Source organism: Hakea prostrata, chromosome 1, assembly GCF_041222555.1.
Source record: "Hakea prostrata isolate BN-2017 chromosome 1, UWA_Hpros_2, whole genome shotgun sequence".
Lineage (NCBI taxonomy): Eukaryota > Viridiplantae > Streptophyta > Magnoliopsida > Proteales > Proteaceae > Hakea > Hakea prostrata.
This window is the reverse complement of record NC_142600.1, coordinates 15,180,539-15,200,046: the sequence shown is the minus strand read 5'-3', so window position 1 is coordinate 15,200,046 and position 19,508 is coordinate 15,180,539. Positions and strand designations below refer to the sequence as shown.

General features: G+C 37.1%; 1 protein-coding gene and 1 non-coding gene across 2 annotated transcripts; both read right to left on the bottom strand.

Annotated features, from left to right (window-relative positions):
• Positions 1-114: 114 nt before the first annotated feature.
• TRNAG-GCC (transfer RNA glycine (anticodon GCC)) lies at positions 115-185 on the bottom strand. The gene has a single exon. It is a non-coding gene; the product is annotated as a tRNA-Gly (tRNA).
• A 1,754-nt stretch (positions 186-1,939) lies between these two features.
• LOC149027774 (ataxin-3 homolog) lies at positions 1,940-19,508 on the bottom strand. The gene is made up of 2 exons (XM_089165773.1): positions 19,097-19,508; positions 1,940-4,800 (listed from the first exon to the last, which is right to left on the bottom strand). The coding sequence occupies exons 1-2, from the start codon at positions 19,346-19,348 to the stop codon at positions 4,249-4,251; spliced, it is 804 nt and encodes a 267-aa protein (XP_089021899.1). The 5' UTR covers positions 19,349-19,508; the 3' UTR covers positions 1,940-4,248.

Here is a 19,508-nt window from a genome sequence, read left to right as displayed (position 1 = left end):
TTAAACCTTGGCCGTAACAACACACCATTGCTTCCGGCCTCTTAAAATGAGAGAGAGCAAAATCGCAGCATTTACAGATCATCATTTGCGGTGGGGTAAAACAAAAAAGACAGCTGCACCAGCCGGGAATCGAACCCAGGTCTGTACCGTGGCAGGGTACTATTCTACCACTAGACCACTGGTGCTGTTGGATGTTTATGGAACTTCAAATTTTATTCTTAGCTATTAAATGACACAATACAAACACAATTCCTTCTCTTTCCAAAGCCATCCTCTAATGTTCCATGGGCCAGCTAGCCACCCACTAGTTCACATTCCGTGCAAATAGGCAATGTCGTCCCTTGCTTCTCAGCTTGTCCAAGAGTGAACAAAGTGCTCACATTCCTCAACCACACAACAATAGGACCCAGCTTATGCATATTTATAAGTAGATTCTGCCCCTAATCTGTTGTGTGGTTAAAAAATGTCAATGGAGCACATTGTTCTCCCTTGACAGTGAGCACTCCTTGTTGAAGCCCTCTATGCTTTTTGTCAACCACACCATAATCTGTTGAGACCTCAACACATGGAGAGTGAAATATTAATAGCAAGGACCATTCAATATGAGAACTTAGCATTCCCTTTGTTATGATCTCCAAAACTACTGAACACAAGATAAAGCGTAGAATTTAGAATGGACAATTCGTAAGATCAACATAAAAGCAACTTTGAACTCAATATTCTTTCTAGGGTAATAAAGTACTCCAACTTGAAATAGATTAGAGAACATATTTTTAAAAATATCATATTTCAGAAAAAATCCCACCTACTTTGGCCTAACGTAATAAAGAATCCGTCAACAGACAACATCATGAATCTTGTTTTCCAAGGGAACAACAGTTAAAAATAAGATATTATCCTAAAAAAGATAAGTTGAAACAGGGATTTAAAGAAGGAAGAGTCTAAAGGATTACTAGTTCTGTATCCTTTGAAAGTGCTCAACTAACAACTTAGCATCTGAAGGTGCATCAAAAGATTCAAAACCCTTGGGGCCAATATTGTCAACTAAAACAAGATTCCTACAAAGACGAACGTTTGATTGTTTGCAATGGAATGAAAGAACACAAGAGTTCCTCTCACCTTAACATACGACACCATAGAATTGTTCTTTCCAGGAAAAAGAAAAAACTCCAGACACACTAACCGATTCGAAGTGTTGCTAGTATCACCCAGAAGAGCCTAAATCTCAAAGGAGAAACATCTAAAGATTCCAAAAATTAAGCTGTACAAACAAAACATCCTTCCGCTGCAGGACGACAAAAACATTCTTATTCTAAGATCCATAGAGTTAGCAAAGCCATGTAACTTACAATCAATGTTTAGACCATTAAAATAACACTCATTTAGAATCACACCGTTTGTTTGTCGGATCTAAAGTGGGGGTGGGGGAAAAGGAGTGGGAAAAAAAATTTTAAAAATTTTTTTTTTTTTGTCATGAAATCTCAAAATATGACATGTTTGGTTCATTCGGGTGGAAAAATTGACAGATTTCCACCGCATCTATTTTTAAATCCCACAAAATAGGTACAATTTTGGAAAAAATATAATAAAAAAAAAACAACAAAATAAGACCTACATTTATAACTTTTTCACAAAATTTTTTCATTTCCTTCCCTATTTCCTCGGTTCCACACTTTATTTTGTCCACCCCACATTTGCAAACTAACAAAAAAGATAAACCTAGTGCATGAGAGTCCTGCCACTGCAGAATCTGTAAAGGCTCATAATGCACACCGTATTACCAGAATCCGGATCTTCTCCCCATGTCGGGGGAGCACTCATGGCTTCCTGACCACAAAAACCAGTGAGTCCCACTGGTGAAAAAAAAAAAATTTTTTTATTTTTTTCAAAAAGTGTTTTTCACCGTGGGCCCCACTGATCTTTGTGGTCAGGAAGTCGGGGTCGCTGATCCGGACTCGTATTACCAATGCTTTGCAAAGAGCTGCTTTCAGAGACTTATCTGATGGGTTTAAATAAGGAATTATTATCAGAGAAAAAAGGCAGAAAACAAATATTATGACAATAATCTAACCATAGTCCTATTTAACGACTCTCAAACTAAGGAGAATTATCTAGTTAGACCAGATAACGCAGTTTCTGAAACTGCGTTGCAGAGAGACTGTTTCCATATATTTACCAAAGGGGTTACATAAGCAGGGAGATTAGAGCCTAAAGCAGGTAAAACACACAAACAATGTGCGAATAATCAAACATTCAAACCACATAAAGAGTTAACCATAGCCCCATTAACACATCTCAAACTAAAAAGTGCTTTTTTTTCTCTACCTAACGTAGTATCCAATGAAGGCAATAAAAAACAGCCATATGTGATAAGATAAACAACATTAATAATACGCTACAAGATTGGAGGATTGAGGACCTACCCATCAGTACTCACTAGTATTCAAGATCTGATTGAAATCCCCAATCAGGAAAAAAGAAAAGGAATGGATAACAGATCCCACAAAAGAAAACAACTCAGGCGAAAACCTAAAGATGACCAGACATAGCGATTTCAATCAGTAAAAAAGAAAAAGGATAAAGATTCCACAAAAGAAAACAACTCAGGCTAAACCCAAACATGACCAGATATAGGAAGATGCCAAATAAACCTATAAGAAACCGTAGAATATCAGAACTTGGACTTGTAAACAAATAAAACAATGAAACTATATCTAATGGAAACTGAATCCACATCAACACCATATCCTTAGAGACACCCAACACCCACTCCATACCCTTGAAGCCAGAGACAGGAATAAAGCAGCAGGTTTACAACTTTAAAATGATGATTACTAGATTCCTAGAAATATGTCTATGCTCTTACATCGCATAGATCAGTAAGAAATAAAGCAGTGAGCCTAGATCCAACAGAAACTGAATCATCATTGACAGAATATCCCTAAAAGACACCAAACACCACTTTCAAAACCTTTGGACTAGAACCAGAGCCAGAGCCAGAGCCTGAGCCCAAGGCCAGACTGAGGAATAAAGCCAAAGAGATTTACAGGCCCTAGTAGACACATGTAGAAAAGAGAAAACAGGGAGGAAAACTGGGTTTCAGATGAAGAATACACTATCAAGGTTGAGGCTTTTAAAATGACGATGAAAAACTTTCCACATATATGCTACGAACCCTTTGGACATACCAACTAACATACTTCATGGTAACAATAAAATAAGGTCAGAGAATAAATGGTGGATTGGTTCCAGCACCCAACTTAAAGAGTGCGGAAAAGATCGTTAAGTCCCCCAGTGATATAAAATATCCCATGCAAACTAATGCCTTGGTGCACACTCTCATCAGCCCTCAGGCTGGTTCAGTGATACAGGAACTGTTAACTGTCTCCTATCCAATAAATAATAAAATAAATAAATAGCAGACAGACAGAGGCGAAACCCAGCAAACAGGAACCATTATGACAATTGGAAAAAAGCAGAAAATGGATAAACAAAAAACCCATCCAGACTCATGAGACACCACCTTTAGGTTCAGAGAAGATAACCGGAATGAGAGAGCTAACAAAATAGTTAAAAGCAAAAGAATGGACAATAAAATGATTAGAAAAAGAAAAGAAGACGTTACCCAATTGAGAGAAACAAGACGTCCATTTACCCTATGCATCCACTCAACAGTCTCTTCTTAATCAATGAAACAGCTCAGTTTCAGTACTCATCGAACAGATCAATGCTCAGAACTTCTCAGCCAATGCTACAGGACTAGGGGAATAAAAAAGCATCTCAAGCCAAAACCGCCTCAAGAAATCAAGCTCACCAGACTCTGATTGATCTTCTGCAATCCTCCTTCCTTTTCCTTCAAGTTTGAAGGTCACCAGCGTTGCCATAGTAAGAATGTTCTCAATAAACAAAGGAAACAGACAATGAGACCCAACAGAAGTGAACAATTTAGCTCCTTAACCGTGACTGATTTATGTTTCTAATTCTAAAATTCAAAAACATTGTAGCCCATACAATTCAATGCATGAGAAAACTCTTTAAAGAAGAGCCCTTTACAACATTAACTTTGGAAGTGTATCACGAAGGATAAATTGGTGACTTGATACATTCAGCACATTACAAACATTTAAACGGAGACAAAAGACTGCATTCTTTGTATCTGAAAAGACTTGTATTATAGTTGAATCCAGATGGTTCAACTAATGGACTCTCTTTGAGTTTAAAATTCAATCTTAGGCACATTCTTAGCTGTTATTGATTTACATCTCCAGTCGTCCCAGCACTTGCCTGATTGGAATCCATCAAGCTAGCAGCAATCGCTGCCCTCAAATCTTCATCTTCCATGTCAGAGAGTCCTTCATCTTCTCTAAATGGCAGATTAGGATCCATAGTTTGATTTGCCAAGCCAGTTCCATGAGGAGCAGCTTGTGTCACATTTGAAGACTTGGTGATCCTCTGGGCATCTTCAGGTGAAAGCCACTGCCCAAAACCATTGGAAGCTTCAGATGATGAAATGGGACACTCCTTTGGGAAGTTCCCCCTGACAAGGAAAATATTCCATCCAAAGCCTTTTAAAGAGTCGAGATAAGCAGAAAGATAAAACTTCGAGAGGTGTTCAGGAGCTGCATAGAGACTGTCAAAGTTGTACCACTCTCCATTTACTTTCCTGATGCAAAACCAATGATCCTGCAAGTGACAGATAAATGCATTTTCCAGCTCTGGGTCAATTTGGGCAGGCTCAGCTACAGGGCAGTCAAGAGGGATGACTTGCAGGTCCCACACTTCTAGAGCCTTCTGGAGGACCTGGAAGCAAAATACACCCAAGTCAAGCTCACAGGAGTAAGAAATAAAGGAGACGTAAGGGATTTTTTTTTCTTCTTGGTTCACCTTCATGATTGTTTTAGAAGTGGCTTGTTTTTTCTTTTGGTTGGGCAGGGGGAGCAGGAAACAGAGGCATAAGTCAAATATATATAGACATAAGGCCTACCGTCTGTTGCATAGTCGTCAAGGAGCCAATGCAATCCAAGGCTGTGGTGGGGGGTGATAAAGTACTTAGGAGACACTGTTAATTTGTATGTTCCCCTTCCTACCATTATTTAATATGTAACACTATATACCTTGTTTCATGCAACATCAAGTCATTAAAAGTTCGACATCAAGCCTTAACAAGTCATCAAAATCAAAATTAAGCCACATCAACATAGAACTAGAAGACAGCAACACTGAAGAAGCAAGCCACTGCAGGTTACAATTTACAAACAATTAAAACAGAGTTGATTTATAATGTCTCTGAATTGGTCATTAAAGTCTAAACTATAATCAATTAGAGAAATGCTCCTGTCCTATAAGAAGTTTAACTGATCAAACAGTTCTATACATGGAATTTTATTCTATACACACTAATTGGATGAATAGGAGGAATTTGGATATTTATGAATATAATATCTAAAGTAAATGAAATAACAAATATAGAGAGCCAAGGCATTAAATACCACTAAGGCAGCTACCACCTAGAGCCCCAAAATCTAGCTGGACACACTTTTACAACTAATACTATTTGTTTTCTTTCAATAAAGCTTCCCATACTCTAACAGTGTAAACTACTCACATGCAAAAGCAACAAAACACAGGTACTCTCATGCTACACTCAAAATAGGAGAAGAGAAGAAAAGGACAATTTTCTGGAATTTCAGACAAAATTAGACAGCAAGAAGTAAAAGTCAATAGTCCCAAGGCATTCTAAACTAGTTTTCCTTATCTTATTTTATTTTATTTTATTTTTCCCCCATTAGACTTGGCACTTGTCATGCATGGTTATTAAGGGTGAAACGCATAAACCTCCCCTGCAATGGAAAGATTCCATCAACTGTACCTAACCCAATGAAAAAACACCGTTAAGTAACACCATCAAACTTAGTATATTCATTTAGACTCAAAATACCCTTATGTAGGGAGACCACGGTAAAGCAAGTAGAAGAGGTTGTTGGAGGACTAAATTTTCTTCAGGCACTGCCATTTCTGAGAAGTTCTGTGGACAAGTTCTTTTCAAGAATCAAGAGTCAAATATGGAAAAGAGGGTTGATTCTGTTTCTATGGTGATGCAAACAGGTCAGCTCCAGAAATTCAGAAGCAAGGCTGTTGCCCAAAAATTCCCTACTGGAGAGCCAGAGGATTGTTGGGCCCAGTTCTCAATGCTCTTTAGCCAGGAAGCAACATTGTTTCTCATGAGAATGTGTGCTTTGCGACATTGTTAGGCAGTAATTGACGTTTTCTGCCACGGATAACCCAAGCAAGCCCTTCAAAGATGATGCAGAGGCTTGATTCTGGTTTAACAGAGATGCAAAGAAGTCCTCTCAAGAGACTCAGAAACAAGGCAAATAAACCTGTTTCTGGTCAGCAACCTAATTAGCTATTAGTTAAGGGTCTTTTTTCTATTTGAAGTTGAGTTTCTACTCACAAACCTGTTTAAATACCCCCATCATGGGGAGATGAAAGTCAATATTAGATTAAATATTTTTTAGCTAATTGCCAACAACCCCACCGCTCTGTTTTCTTCTCCATTGCAAGAACTTCATCCGGTGGAGTATGTTAGGACCCTAAGATGAGGCCATGTGGAGGAGAGAAAAGGAAGTCAAGCGAGTGCTTGAGGAGAGGGCACCCTCTCAGGGGATGGCCTAGCCACTGGGATGAACTTGTTCATCAAAGTTCTATGTAGTTTCTTTTTATTTCAGAAGTTCTTGTAAGTTAATACAAGCAGTTTGTAATCAACGGCCATATCCCAAGCAGGGAAGTTTAATGAATTTGGCTGTTATCCTTCCATTCTTTAGTAAGGCAGTTCTGAGTTCATAGCTTTCAGCCATTAACTCTTTATATTTGTCAGTAGAGAAGAGATTAATGGGGGTTTATTGAGGGTCATATCATCTAGCATCAGAGCATTCACGATCCAGGGAGGTGATGGCACTGCCTTTGTTTTCTGGTGAAGGAGAAGTTCAGAGATATATTCTAGAGGTTCTTTTGTTCTGCTGGGAGAACCAGATCAAGGAAGAGCAGTGGTTGGGGGTGGCGATCCAACATTTGGAAGGAGAGGCACTCAACTGGGTATATTGCAAGAACCGGATGGAATTTACCTGGACGAACTTCAAGAAGGCGTTGGTTATCGATTTTGGTAACGGGAACAATGCAAAGCTTCCTCATATCGAATCTGCATTGGTTCTTCTAGAGGAGGAACCGCAGCACCACTTCAATCAAGTGCAAGGGAGTGTGCAGGAAGCGGCCGAGGGTTGTGGCCGATTAAGTGCAGAAGGTGTTTCTCACCAAACCATGAGAAGAGTGCCAAAGAAAAGTTTAATGGTTGAGGCTATTGCTCTTAGCAATGGAATACAAAACAAGGGTCACACAGGGAGTGGAAGCTGGTCGGAAGAGCTTGGTGGGAATCAGCAGGCGACGGCGAAGATGTCTGATCGCAGAAAAGGGAGAAGACGATGAAGTTGTAGGGTTTTTTGGGGTTGGTTCGGCTCAACTCAAACCGGTTTATGGGTTTGGTTCACATATTAAGAGCCAAAATTCTTATCAATTGGGACCAACCTAGGTATGCAAAGTATCAACCTTAGGCCCAAAGAAAACCAAGTTCAAAGATTGGGCCGTCAGTTTCCCCAAGAAACCCCCTTGGGCCCAACCCATTCCATTAGTCCCCAACCCATCTTATTTCATCAACCCAATATCCAACCCATATTTCTTAATCCACGATTTTAAGTGTTTACGCCTAGCCCATTCGAAAGAATTATTTTGGGCCCATTCCATTTTTATGACCCAAAGCCCAATCCAGCCCATCAACACAACGTCCAACTCATTTATCTTAACCCATGGTTTGTATTTGGACCCCACCCATTTAAAACATCTATCATGGGCCTGGCCCATTTTGCTTCCCCAAAAGCCATTTTTTCTTCTCATTACTTTGGGCCCAGATAACTCAAACTGACCAAGACCCAAACCCAGAACTAGCTTGAATCAAGCACGGACCAGAAAAGTGGTCCAACCGAACCAGAAAATTGAGAAAGCATCGTCTTCAACCTCTGAACATCACGATGGAAAGGCAGGCGACTATTTCGGGGCTGCGGCGATTGAGGTACACCCTAACAAATCGCATCTTGGTCTTCACTGTAACACCATTTTAGTAATGGCAGCGTTGCAACTCCTAGACTCCCATCTACTCGTCTTTGGTGTTTGGTATCGTGCTCGAGAGGGACCGAAGTGTTGTATCTCGTTTTTTTGTTGTTGTTTGCAACGGCAGTGAGAATGTAACGCATCAAGAGCTGCCCACCACAGGTCATTTGCATCCTTGGAATGGGTCTGTTTCTCAATTTTGGAGAATGTGCAGGTTGCCGAGCTGGCTGGCACACATGTGAAGAGTCAACCTCAAATTTTCCATCACCTTGAGGACAAGGTGATTTTCGAGGGGCCGGTAGTTGTTAGGACCCTAGGATGAGGCCATGTGGAGGACAGAAAAGGAAGTCATGCAAGTGCTTGAGAAGAGGGCAACCTCTCAGGGGATGGCCTAGCCATTGGGATGAACTTGTTCATCAAAGTTTTATGTAGTTTCTCTTTATTTCAGAAGTTCTTATCAGTTAGTACAAGCAGTTTGTAATCAACGGCCATATCCCAAGCAGGGAAGTTTAATGAAGTTGGCTGTTATCCTATTTCCATTCTATAGTAAGGCAGTTCTGAGTTCATAGCTTTCAGCCATTAACTCTTTGTATTTGTCAGCAGAGAAGAGATTAATGGGGGTTCATTGAGGGTCATATCAGAGTATATCTAGGTTGTCTTTGGCGTGCAATATTTAATAGGGCTTTTACGTGAGTCATGTCCTAGATACTGCTTGTTTCCATCATTTTCTTCTTCCCCCCCCCCCCCCTCCTTTTGTTTATTTTCTGGGTTGCTACTACAATTGGAACTCCAATCATCCATCCAATTTTTATTAAAACCTTCCCACCGTCCAGCAAGAAAGAACCTTTCACAGCCCCTTTTTACCAGTGAAATTAAACCCCATTAACCACCATAACAACCCGGAACCTGCAACTACATACCCCCCACCCCCAACTGTCAGTTAGAATTCAACTAACTGTAAGGGAATCATCCCCCTGACAGTCTCTCCATTCAATCCAAAACCCAGCCCAAAACAACTCCTTAAGCCCTCTTAAATTTTTAATCCTTACTTTTTCTCAACAGCCCAAAAATCTAGGGGTTCCTAACAAACCATCAGAAGCAGCCCCAAAGAGGGTCCAACCTCTATTCAGCTCCCCCCCCCCTCCTCTTGTTCACTCTTTTTCCAATTTCGTTAAAGTTATGGCCCTATTACACAACCCTAAGACCCTAAACCAAACCCCACACACACACACACACCCATTTTTTTCCAACCAAACCCCCTTTATTGTGCCTCTCTATTTTTTTCCCCTTCTATTTTGGGGTCGAGGTTTTGTCTTGGCTATCGATCTAATGAGGCTACATTAGCTTCCTATACCTACTCAAATACCTAATGGTGCAGTTGCAGGGATTGGAACCCCTACATCTGAGGATGTTTTTAGGAAGCCAAACACATCAGTTGGATTAGACCATCCCTACTTCAACTTGCTCATCTAGTCTTTTTAGGAAAGCAAGAACAGCTTCCACAAATTTGACAGATTTTAACTTCATTCATTTGACACCAGACCTCAAGCCTCTCAAACCTGGCCTCAGATCTGGTTCCATACTTCCATCAATCTCAGCCAGTCTGTAATGTAACTTATCTACGTGGTTAATACATCCAAAAATTCAAGAAAATGGAAGAAGGGAGGAGGCAGATTCTTCTCGCAATCTGGCTCCAAGATCCCAATACATTCTTAGATAGGTAGGAAACAAAACTAGGAGCCAACATTTAGGATCTAAGATGAATTGGTGCGCTCAGGTAGCTCAAAGTAGGTTTTTTATGGGGTGAGCCAGGATTCAGCATGTGGCAAGGGGGGGGAGGTAATGATTACAGAATTTCTACCACAAACATTTAAAAATAAAAAACTACTTGGTAATAATTCTAATCTATATTAGATTCTTAGAAAAACAAAGATAAGTGAAAAGCCACAAAACACTTTTCTAATGTCAATACCAGACAGAACTCGAAGATCCTTAAGATCCCGAAAATCCTCAATGATTGATTATGTACTAATTTTCTCAGCAATTTCTCCTTCAACATATAACATCGTAGAGCCCATGAAAAAAAATGAATTCTCAATCCTATCCCAAAATTCAGTTTTAATAATCATCATGACAGAAAGTGCTCGTTCTAAAGTAGCAGTAGAAATGAGAAGAGTAACCAAGAGTGTAATTAATCGATAAATAAGTGGGTAGACGTCAGATTTTGTTGCCTTTACCAACCACCGACACAACTGCTAATGGTTGACAATTTCTGATAATCTGGACCTTTAACCACACCAACCTCATAGTGTCGTAGTTGTAGTTTCAAGTGGTCTCTCCCTTGCTTAGTAAAATCTTGGTATTATTATTCCTCCACAAGCTTACAAAAATCATCAATTTTAAAATCTTCACACCCATTTCTAGGATCCTAAGAATAACTAAAAGTAGCAACTTCATAAAATGCTCCTTGAATCTATTATTTAGCTCCTTAATTGACTATCAATTGTAGCATAAAAAAATATTTGTTCAATGGTGTTGTTCAACCATAAAACCATCATGTTGATAGCGAGCTCGGCCTTTCCTTCCAAGAAATTTAGCACTCATGTCAGGGATAACAAAGTTACGCATTACATAAAAAGAAATCACCTCAACCAAAACCCCATCTAACATCTCTCCTTTCTTGAATAAAAATTTTTGTAGCAGACACAAGATGAATAGCATTTAAGATGTATTCAGACTTCCGTTGCAAAGCTTGATAAAGCACATCAGTGATGTTCATAATTTTTTGCATTAGATGCAAAATCAAAGGAGACCAATGTATCATAGGTCAACTCTACTTCCAAATTGCAACTCTTTGCGATGATGTAGTCCCCTATCAATCATGGTGGTCAAAACCTCACATGTAGCACCAAACATTTTCATAATTTTTTGCATTAGATGCAAAATCAAAGGAGACCAATGTATCATAGGTCAACTCTACTTCCAAATTGCAACTCTTTGCGATGATGTTGTCCCCTATCAATCATGGTGGTCAAAACCTCTCATGTAGCACCAAACATTTTCATCAAACTTGAAATAGATTTCAACTAAAAACTCCAAAGAGTATCTCCAGGCCATTGTAAAGTTCCAATCTCAAGTTCATCAATAAAGACCAAGTACGCAATTTCAGAAGCATGAGAAACTTTTAACTCATCATTTTGCTTGCTGGAGACATTCACAAGATTGCTAATAGACACCAATTTGGAGGAAAATTTCTCAATTGGGTCAATTCTAGATGTTGCCAAATGCAAACAATGGGCAAAACAGTGGATATAATAAACATATGGACAGTCAGTAACTACTAAGATTTGTCACCCATTTAACTCACCTTACATATTACTTTCTCCATCACATACTTAAGTGCGAACGTTTGTGAATGTTACGCCCATGATGAGAAAGAGTAGAAAAATTAGCAATCTTCAAAGTCACAGCCTTTATATCAAAAACATAAAAAAGATTTTTAAAAAAAGGTGATCTTGTACGAATTGCGCTTTGTCAACAAATCTTAAGACAATAGTCATCTGCTCTCTTTTAGATTCATCAACTATTAGGCAAAAATGTGCATCATCAATCTCTTTGAGAATTTCCCACTTCACTCTATTTGCTATGATATGTAAAATCTCATTTGTATCCAAGGTGATGTGTACAATGCATTATAAAGGTAATCCAACACATATGTCAAAACTTTTATCATTATAGGAAGCTATCAACTTTAAAAATTCAATAAAATTACCTAAATATTCGCTCTCATCATGACCTTTAAGAGGACAACCTTGAGATACAAGCAATCTAATTGCGTCAATTGAGCCTCTTAAATGTAACCAATTGCTTTCAATTTTCTGAGATGTATGCTTTCAAGCATTAAATCAATGTATTGATATTGTTTCATCAAGTTTGTACAATATTTTTCAACAACTTTGTGGTATGAGTTGATTTCTCTTTTGACATAATTTATAAAATCACACTTTTTCCACCACTTTCTTCAATTTGGAATCCCTCAACCGTGAATGACCTTTGTCCAAAGTTTGCTCCAGGCTTATTAAAGAAAAAGCATAGAAAATGTTGCATCTTTTGAAGGAGAATACTCTAATCAAGAAGGATGAACCTTGAACCATGAAGACTGGAAACGTTGAGGATGACTTGGCAGTCCAGGTTTTGAATACTCTTGAAGAATATAATAGTATGGTCCAACTTTAATGTAATGACACCTAGTTTGATCACATTGATTAATCGAATAATCACAAATTTGTTTTTCAATGGCAGATCACGCTCAAAATAATTATTTTGCTCACTTTTATGTATTAAAGACTCTTTAGGACGCTTTTCACTAATTAAGATCTCAAGAATATAGGTATACAATGATGCACCAACTATGTCATAGTCAACATATTTTCCTTTGAATAAATAATCAATGGTAAACTTCTTCCCATGGTAAAGCAAGCCTTTCTACTTTTGAAGACTGCGCCACTTGGTTCACTCCCAAAGAAACCACAAAGGAAGCTCATCCTCCCTAAATCTCAGATTGAATGTCAAATCTGGGAAGATGAATAAAAACCTCCTTCTAAACTTGCAATCAACAATACAATAAGGTAAATATACAAAAGAAACTTTTTCCTTGATGTACTATATTTAAAAAAGATTTACTTAGTAAATTTACCAAAAAAAAAAGTTTTACCTGGATTTTTTCTTAGTGACTGTCTTTGTTAAACCAACTTCACAATATCTTTGTTATCCATCATATCTTAAATTTTATGGGTACAAATAATCAAAATTTTGGAATAAATTATTTTCTTTTATTTAGGTGCAAGTTATTTAGAAAATTCTAAAATTTACAATAATATAATTTTTAAAAGTATCCTGAATTTTGACAACAATTTTTGCAATCCATTATAACACCCCCCCCCCCTTTTAAGGAGTAAACTATCAATCAAATAAATAAAAATTATGAAGGTTGGTAACAAAATTATAGAAGTAATTTTTAAAAAGTATATTCAAATGCATGAAGAGTAAAATTGTATGTGCGTTTAAATTTTAACAAATCCACACATACAATTTTAGTCTCATAATTTATTTAAAGTGTAGCTGAACGGACGTGTGAATAGGTTAGCTGAACGGCTCTAAATATTCATCATCAGATTTGTTAAACTAAATCTGAAACATCCAATAAAATTCCTATTTTTCCTCCCATTATTTATGAGTTAGATAAGTTTAACCTAATATCACCAGTTGTCGATTCTCATTGGCGGTAACATCTTTTTCTCCTTCCTCTGTTCCTTCTCTATCGGCTTTACTAAAAACCCTTTCACTTGCATTCATCAAACTAGGAGTTCGTCATTGAAACCCTATGATTCCAGTAGTTTTTTTGTTGTCGTTTTGAAGAAGTGAAAAATAAATCTCATTTCATAGGCACCTCCTTTTCTCTCATCTCACTCCCAAATCCTTTCGATGTTTCTCACAACAATGATCGTTGATATCTTGCCTAAGATTCTAAACTATCTATGCTAAATTATATCTCCATTGTCGCACACCCATTCTTCTCAAGAAAATTCTTTAGGTATTTCTCTGTTCTCTTCCTTTTTTTCCGTTTCTAGTTTTCTATAGTGAGGGAATGTGTGATTTTCTAGTTTTTTTATGAAAGAATTTTCAATGAAGCCGATAGAGAAGGAACAGAGGAAGAAGAAAGAGACGTTACTCTAACCATTAGCGAGAATCGAGCATTTTTTTTTTCTTTTCTTTTTGAAAATTTAACCAGTGATAGAATGTTACTTACCTAACCCATAAATAATGGGAGGAAAAATACGAATTTTATTGGACAATTCAGATTTAGTTATTAGATATGACGGTAGATATTTAGAACCGTTTAGCAAACAAATTCACACGTCCGTTCAGCTACCACCTTCCCATTTATTTATATATACTTTTTAATAATTTATTCCTCCAAAGAAAAATTAATAAAATATAATTGGATAGCAAAAATTAATGTCAAAATTCAAGATACATTTAAAAATTATTGCTGTAAAATTTAGAATTTTCTTAATAACATACACCTAAAAATGAAGAAAAAAAATTCTTCCAAATTTTTAAGTATTTATTCCCATAAAAAATAAGATATGGAAAACAAAGACATTGTGAAGTTGGTTTAACAAAGAAAGTCACTATGAAAAAAAATCTAAGTAGAACTTCTTTTAGAGAACCTTACTAAGTAAATATTTTTTTTAGTAGTTAGTAGATCAAGGAAAATTTGCCTTTTGTATATTTGTCGTGTTGCATTGTTGATTGCAAGTTTAGAAGGAGGTTTTTTATTCATCTTCTCAAATTTAACAATCAATCAAATTAAATGGACACAGGTTGGGACTTCAGGAGAACAAGCTGTTTTTGCAGTTTCTTTGGGAGTGAACCAAGTGGTGTGGTTCTCAAAAGTAAAAAAGGTTTGTTTTCCCATGGGAAAGAAGTATAACATTGATTCTTTCTTTCAAGAAAATATGTTTATAATGACATAATTGATGTATCATTGTATACCTCTATTCTTAAGACCTCAACTAGTGAAAAGCATCCTAAAGAGTCTTCAATACATGAAAGAGAGCAAAATAATTATTTTGATTGTGATCCGCGGTTAAGAAAACAAATTAGGGATTATCCAATTAATCAATGTGATCAAATTAGGCGTCACTACATTAAAGCTAGACCATACGAGCATATTCTTCAACAATATCCAAAACCTGGACCATCAAGTCATCCTCAACATTTTCAATTTTCGTGGTTCAAGGTTCATCCTTCTTTGTTAGAATATTCTCCTTCAAAAGATGCAGTATTTTGTTTGCCATGCTTTCTCTTTAATAAGCCCGAAGCAAATTCTATACATATGTCATTCACTATTGATGGATTCCCGAATTAGAAGAAAGCGGGTGGAAAGGGTGCTTTTCTAAATTATGTTGAAAGGAAAATAACTCATACCATAAAGTTGTTGAAAAAGATTGTGCAAACTAAATGAACAATAATAACATATTGATTTAATTCTTGAAACCATCTCAAGAAATTGAAAACAATTGGTTAAGTTTTAGAGCCTTAATTGACGTAATTAAATTGCTTATGTCTCAAGATTGTTCCTTTAGACGTCAATATGAGAACAAATATTCGGTCAATAGGGGTAATTTTATTGAATTCATAAAGTTGATAGCTTCCTACAATGATAAAGTTGTGACAGTTGTGTTGGATAATGCTCCTCAAAATGCATTGTAAACATCACGTCAGATGCAAAAGAGATTTCACGTATCATAGCAAATAGAATAAAGAGTGAACTTTGCAAAAAGATTGGTGATGCAAAGTTTTGCCAAATAGTAGATGAATCTAGTGATGTATCTAAAAGAGAAAATGGCTCTTGTTTTAAGGTTTGTTAAACAAAGCAAGATTCGTACAAGAGCGCTTTTTTCTTTCCATCTTGTAAATATTTAAAATACAAAAGCCTAGACTTTGAAGACTACAAATTTCTTTACTCTCTCATCATGGACTTAACATTCACAACAATCGAGGACAAGGATATGGTGGAGCAAGTAATATGCAAGGTTAATAGAATGGGTGACGAGCCTTAGTAATTACCGATTGTCCATGTGTCTATTATATCCATTGTTTTGCCCATCGTTTGCAATTGGCATTAGTTCCAACATGTAGAAGTGACCCAATCGAGAAATTTTCTCCAAATTGATGTCCTATCATTGATCTTGTTAATGCCTCCAGCAAGCAAAATAAAGAGTTAAAAGCTGCTCATGCTTTTGAAATTGCCTACTTGATCTCCATTGATGAACTTGAGATTGGTAGCCGACTTAATCAAATTGGAATTTTACAACGGCTTGGGGATACTCTTTGGAGTTCTCACTTGAAATCTATTTCAAGTCTGATAAACATCACCATGCATTCCCATACAACAACAACAACAAGCCTTGTCCCAACTAAATGAGGTCGGCTACATGGATTCTTGCCTTCCAATCAACTCAATTTGAGGCCATACTATATATAAAGCCTAAGCTATGCATATCATTTTTCACCACTTCTCTTAAGGTCATCTTCGATTTGTCCCTAGCTCTTCTAATTCCTTCAATCTAGATTAAATCACTTCTCTACACATGGGCATTTACAAGGATCCGTTGAACGTGACAATCCCACCTCAGACGACTTTCTCATAGCTTATCACTTATCGGAGCTACTCCTAAGCCATCTATAATGTGATCATTCCTTATCTTATCCTTCTTAGTTTTGCCACTCATCAATCTTAGCATTCTCCTTTCTACTACTGAGTTTATCTATATGATGCTTCTTAAAAGCCCAATACTCTGAACCAAACATTAAAGCTAGTCGTACAATGGTCCTATAGATCCTTTAAGCTTTAAGGAATACGGTGATCACACAAGACCCAGATGCAACTCTCCATTTAATCCACCCTATTTTAACTCTTCAGGAAATAACATCCTCTATATCACCTTTTTTATTTATGATTGAACCAAGGTACCTAAAACAATCACTTTGAAAAATTTCCTTCTCACAAGTTTAACCACCTCATCACCAGCCCGACCATGACCAAAGTCACAAACTAAACATTCCGTTTTCATTTTACTTAGTTTAAAGCTTTTTTATTCCAAATTTGTTCTCCATGATTCTAACATAGTATTAATCCATACTTGTGTCTCATCTACAACACGATATCATCAACAAAAGCATACCCTAAGGAACAAAGCCTTTTGATTCCAAATTTGTTCTCCATGATTTAACTTAGTATTAATCTGTACTTGTGTCTCATCTATCAACACGATATCATCAGTAAAAAGCATACCCTAAGGAATCTCATGTTGAATGTCTTTGGATAATTCATCAATTATAAGTGCAAATAAATATAGACTTAAAGTTGATCCTTGACATTTACTATATCCCTTCTAAGTCGTGGGTATCTAACACATCCTAAAGTTATATTGAATGTTCCATAATGAATATTAAAATATACCCAAAATCATAAACTAGTAATAACCAAGTTACATTCACTTTTACATTATGAATATTAAAATTTCACCGAAATCATAAACTACTAATAAAAAATTTATATTCAATGTTACATTATGAAATTAAAGTTTCCCCAAAATCATAAAATAGTAATAACCTGTGAGGTGAACTAATACCACATATATGATGTATCCATGAAAGTTAGGTTCAAGCAATTTGTATATCTTCAACATGTATTTTAGTTAATATTTTAAAGTGAATGCAATCTGTCACTTCAGAAATATTTTTTTCGGTTGGTCAAACTGTTTAAATAATAAATACAGGAGTAACCAGAATGTTATAAAATTACAAATCATTCAAAGCAAATAATAAAACATACTTTTGGAATGGGTAACAGAATCATGTTACTTTGAAGAGCTTTTCTTCTTTTCACTTGACGGATGAGTAAACACCTAATGTGTAGGCTGGCAGGATAAGTAAAAGTTTCTACATTTATTGAAGAATACGTAAATTTTGCATCCCCAAGCCCAAAGACAAACCCATTTGGACATCCTCAATATACCGCAGATAAAATATGTGAAACATTAGACACCTAAACTACAATTTATCAAAACCTTAGGTACCCTAGTCTGGATAAAACATACTGAGTATCAGTTGATACAGAGTTCTAGCGATCCCCACATCCAAACCCGAGCTGCTAAAATTTGAATATGTTCAGAATGAGTTGAGTTGTTTAATGAAGAGGAACTCTCATTCTTATGCCAGAATCTGACAAGAGTAATGCCCCATGATTTCCCTATCTCCATTCTAGTTCTTGTCTATCTTACTCACATATCCTAAAGTTATATTCGATGTTACAATATGAATATTAAATTTTATCCAACATAAACTAGCAATAACCTCTGAGGTGAACTAATACCACATACGGTATATCCATGAAAGTCAGGTCCAAGCAATGTGTATATCTTCGACATTTATTATAATAAAAAAATTAAATTACTTTTGGTTGGTCCGACTGCTTAAATTATATATACCAAGAGTGCCCACAATGTTATAAAAATACAAATCATTTAGATTATATATTACAAATCATGTTAGTTGAAGAGCTTTTTTCACTGGATGAGTGAACACCCAATGGGATCAAAACTTTTCTCCTCTAACAAGCAGGAAAAGTAAAAGTTTCTACCTCTATTGAAGAATAGTAAATTATGCATCCCCACACCCAGACACAAACCCATTTGGACGTTTCAATAAACATCACAACGCATCATAAAATCACCTTCATTTAAATTTGAATAGTTTCTTGTTGAGTATGGCTCATACTTCACATTGTGTTGCTAACGAACACGGCCCCGCTCCCCGATGAGCAAGCAAGCTTCCAGGGAGGCCTCCCCGACGGTAGCCTGTAGAGGGTCCATGATTCTATCGGCCTCAAAGTTTCTTTACAATTAGGGTTTGGGCCCATGAATAGCTGTGGCTTAGGGTTTCTAAGCGCCTATATATATTCTATTGTAATGGAACATTGTATAAAGTTGTTTTCGAAAAGAATATAGTGAAAAACCTAATGCTGGCCGTAGCCTCACATTGAGGTGAATCACGGTAAAATCCTTGTCTCCTTCTTCCTTATTTTCTATCCGATTGTGTGTGTGATTGATCGCTCTAATCCTAACATTTATCAATCCCTCCAAACCACTTATTCATTATTGATAGATACAAAACCCAGAATTAACATCAACGGCAATCAAATTTTCGGACGCTAAAAAATGTCAGAGCACAGGTATATGAAACGCAAACATTCCATCCCCAATCCACCATCAGTGCAGGCGGCAGTAGGGAATTGGGCGAAAAAAATTAACTGCAATTTCCTAAAATTCGAACTGGAAAGAAAGGACAGCAAGAAAAACCTAACCTGGATGCTAAAGTCGCCATCCATTGATACATTATGAGACCCCTCGGAATCGAAACGGAGGAAGTCATCGGAAACAGCACCGCCTTCAAGCATCATCTGACGCTCCTTCCGATCGAGATCGGAGGCGACGGCAGCCAAATCGAATTCGGAAAAGAAAGGGCCCTGCAACACTGTGTTCACGCAATGTACAGCACAGAGCTTCGACTCCTGCACCTCGTGGTACAACAATCCGCCATTGCTCTGACCTTCCATCACTACCTGAGATATTAAGTGAAGAATCGCTCCAAATTAGGCGCGAGAATATGTGATATCTCTCTCGTATTTCTTCCCTTTTTTTTATTTTTCCCTTTTTGGTAGGAGTAATATCTCTCTGTCTGAGACACCGATACTCTTGTTTCAGGTCTCTCGGGCG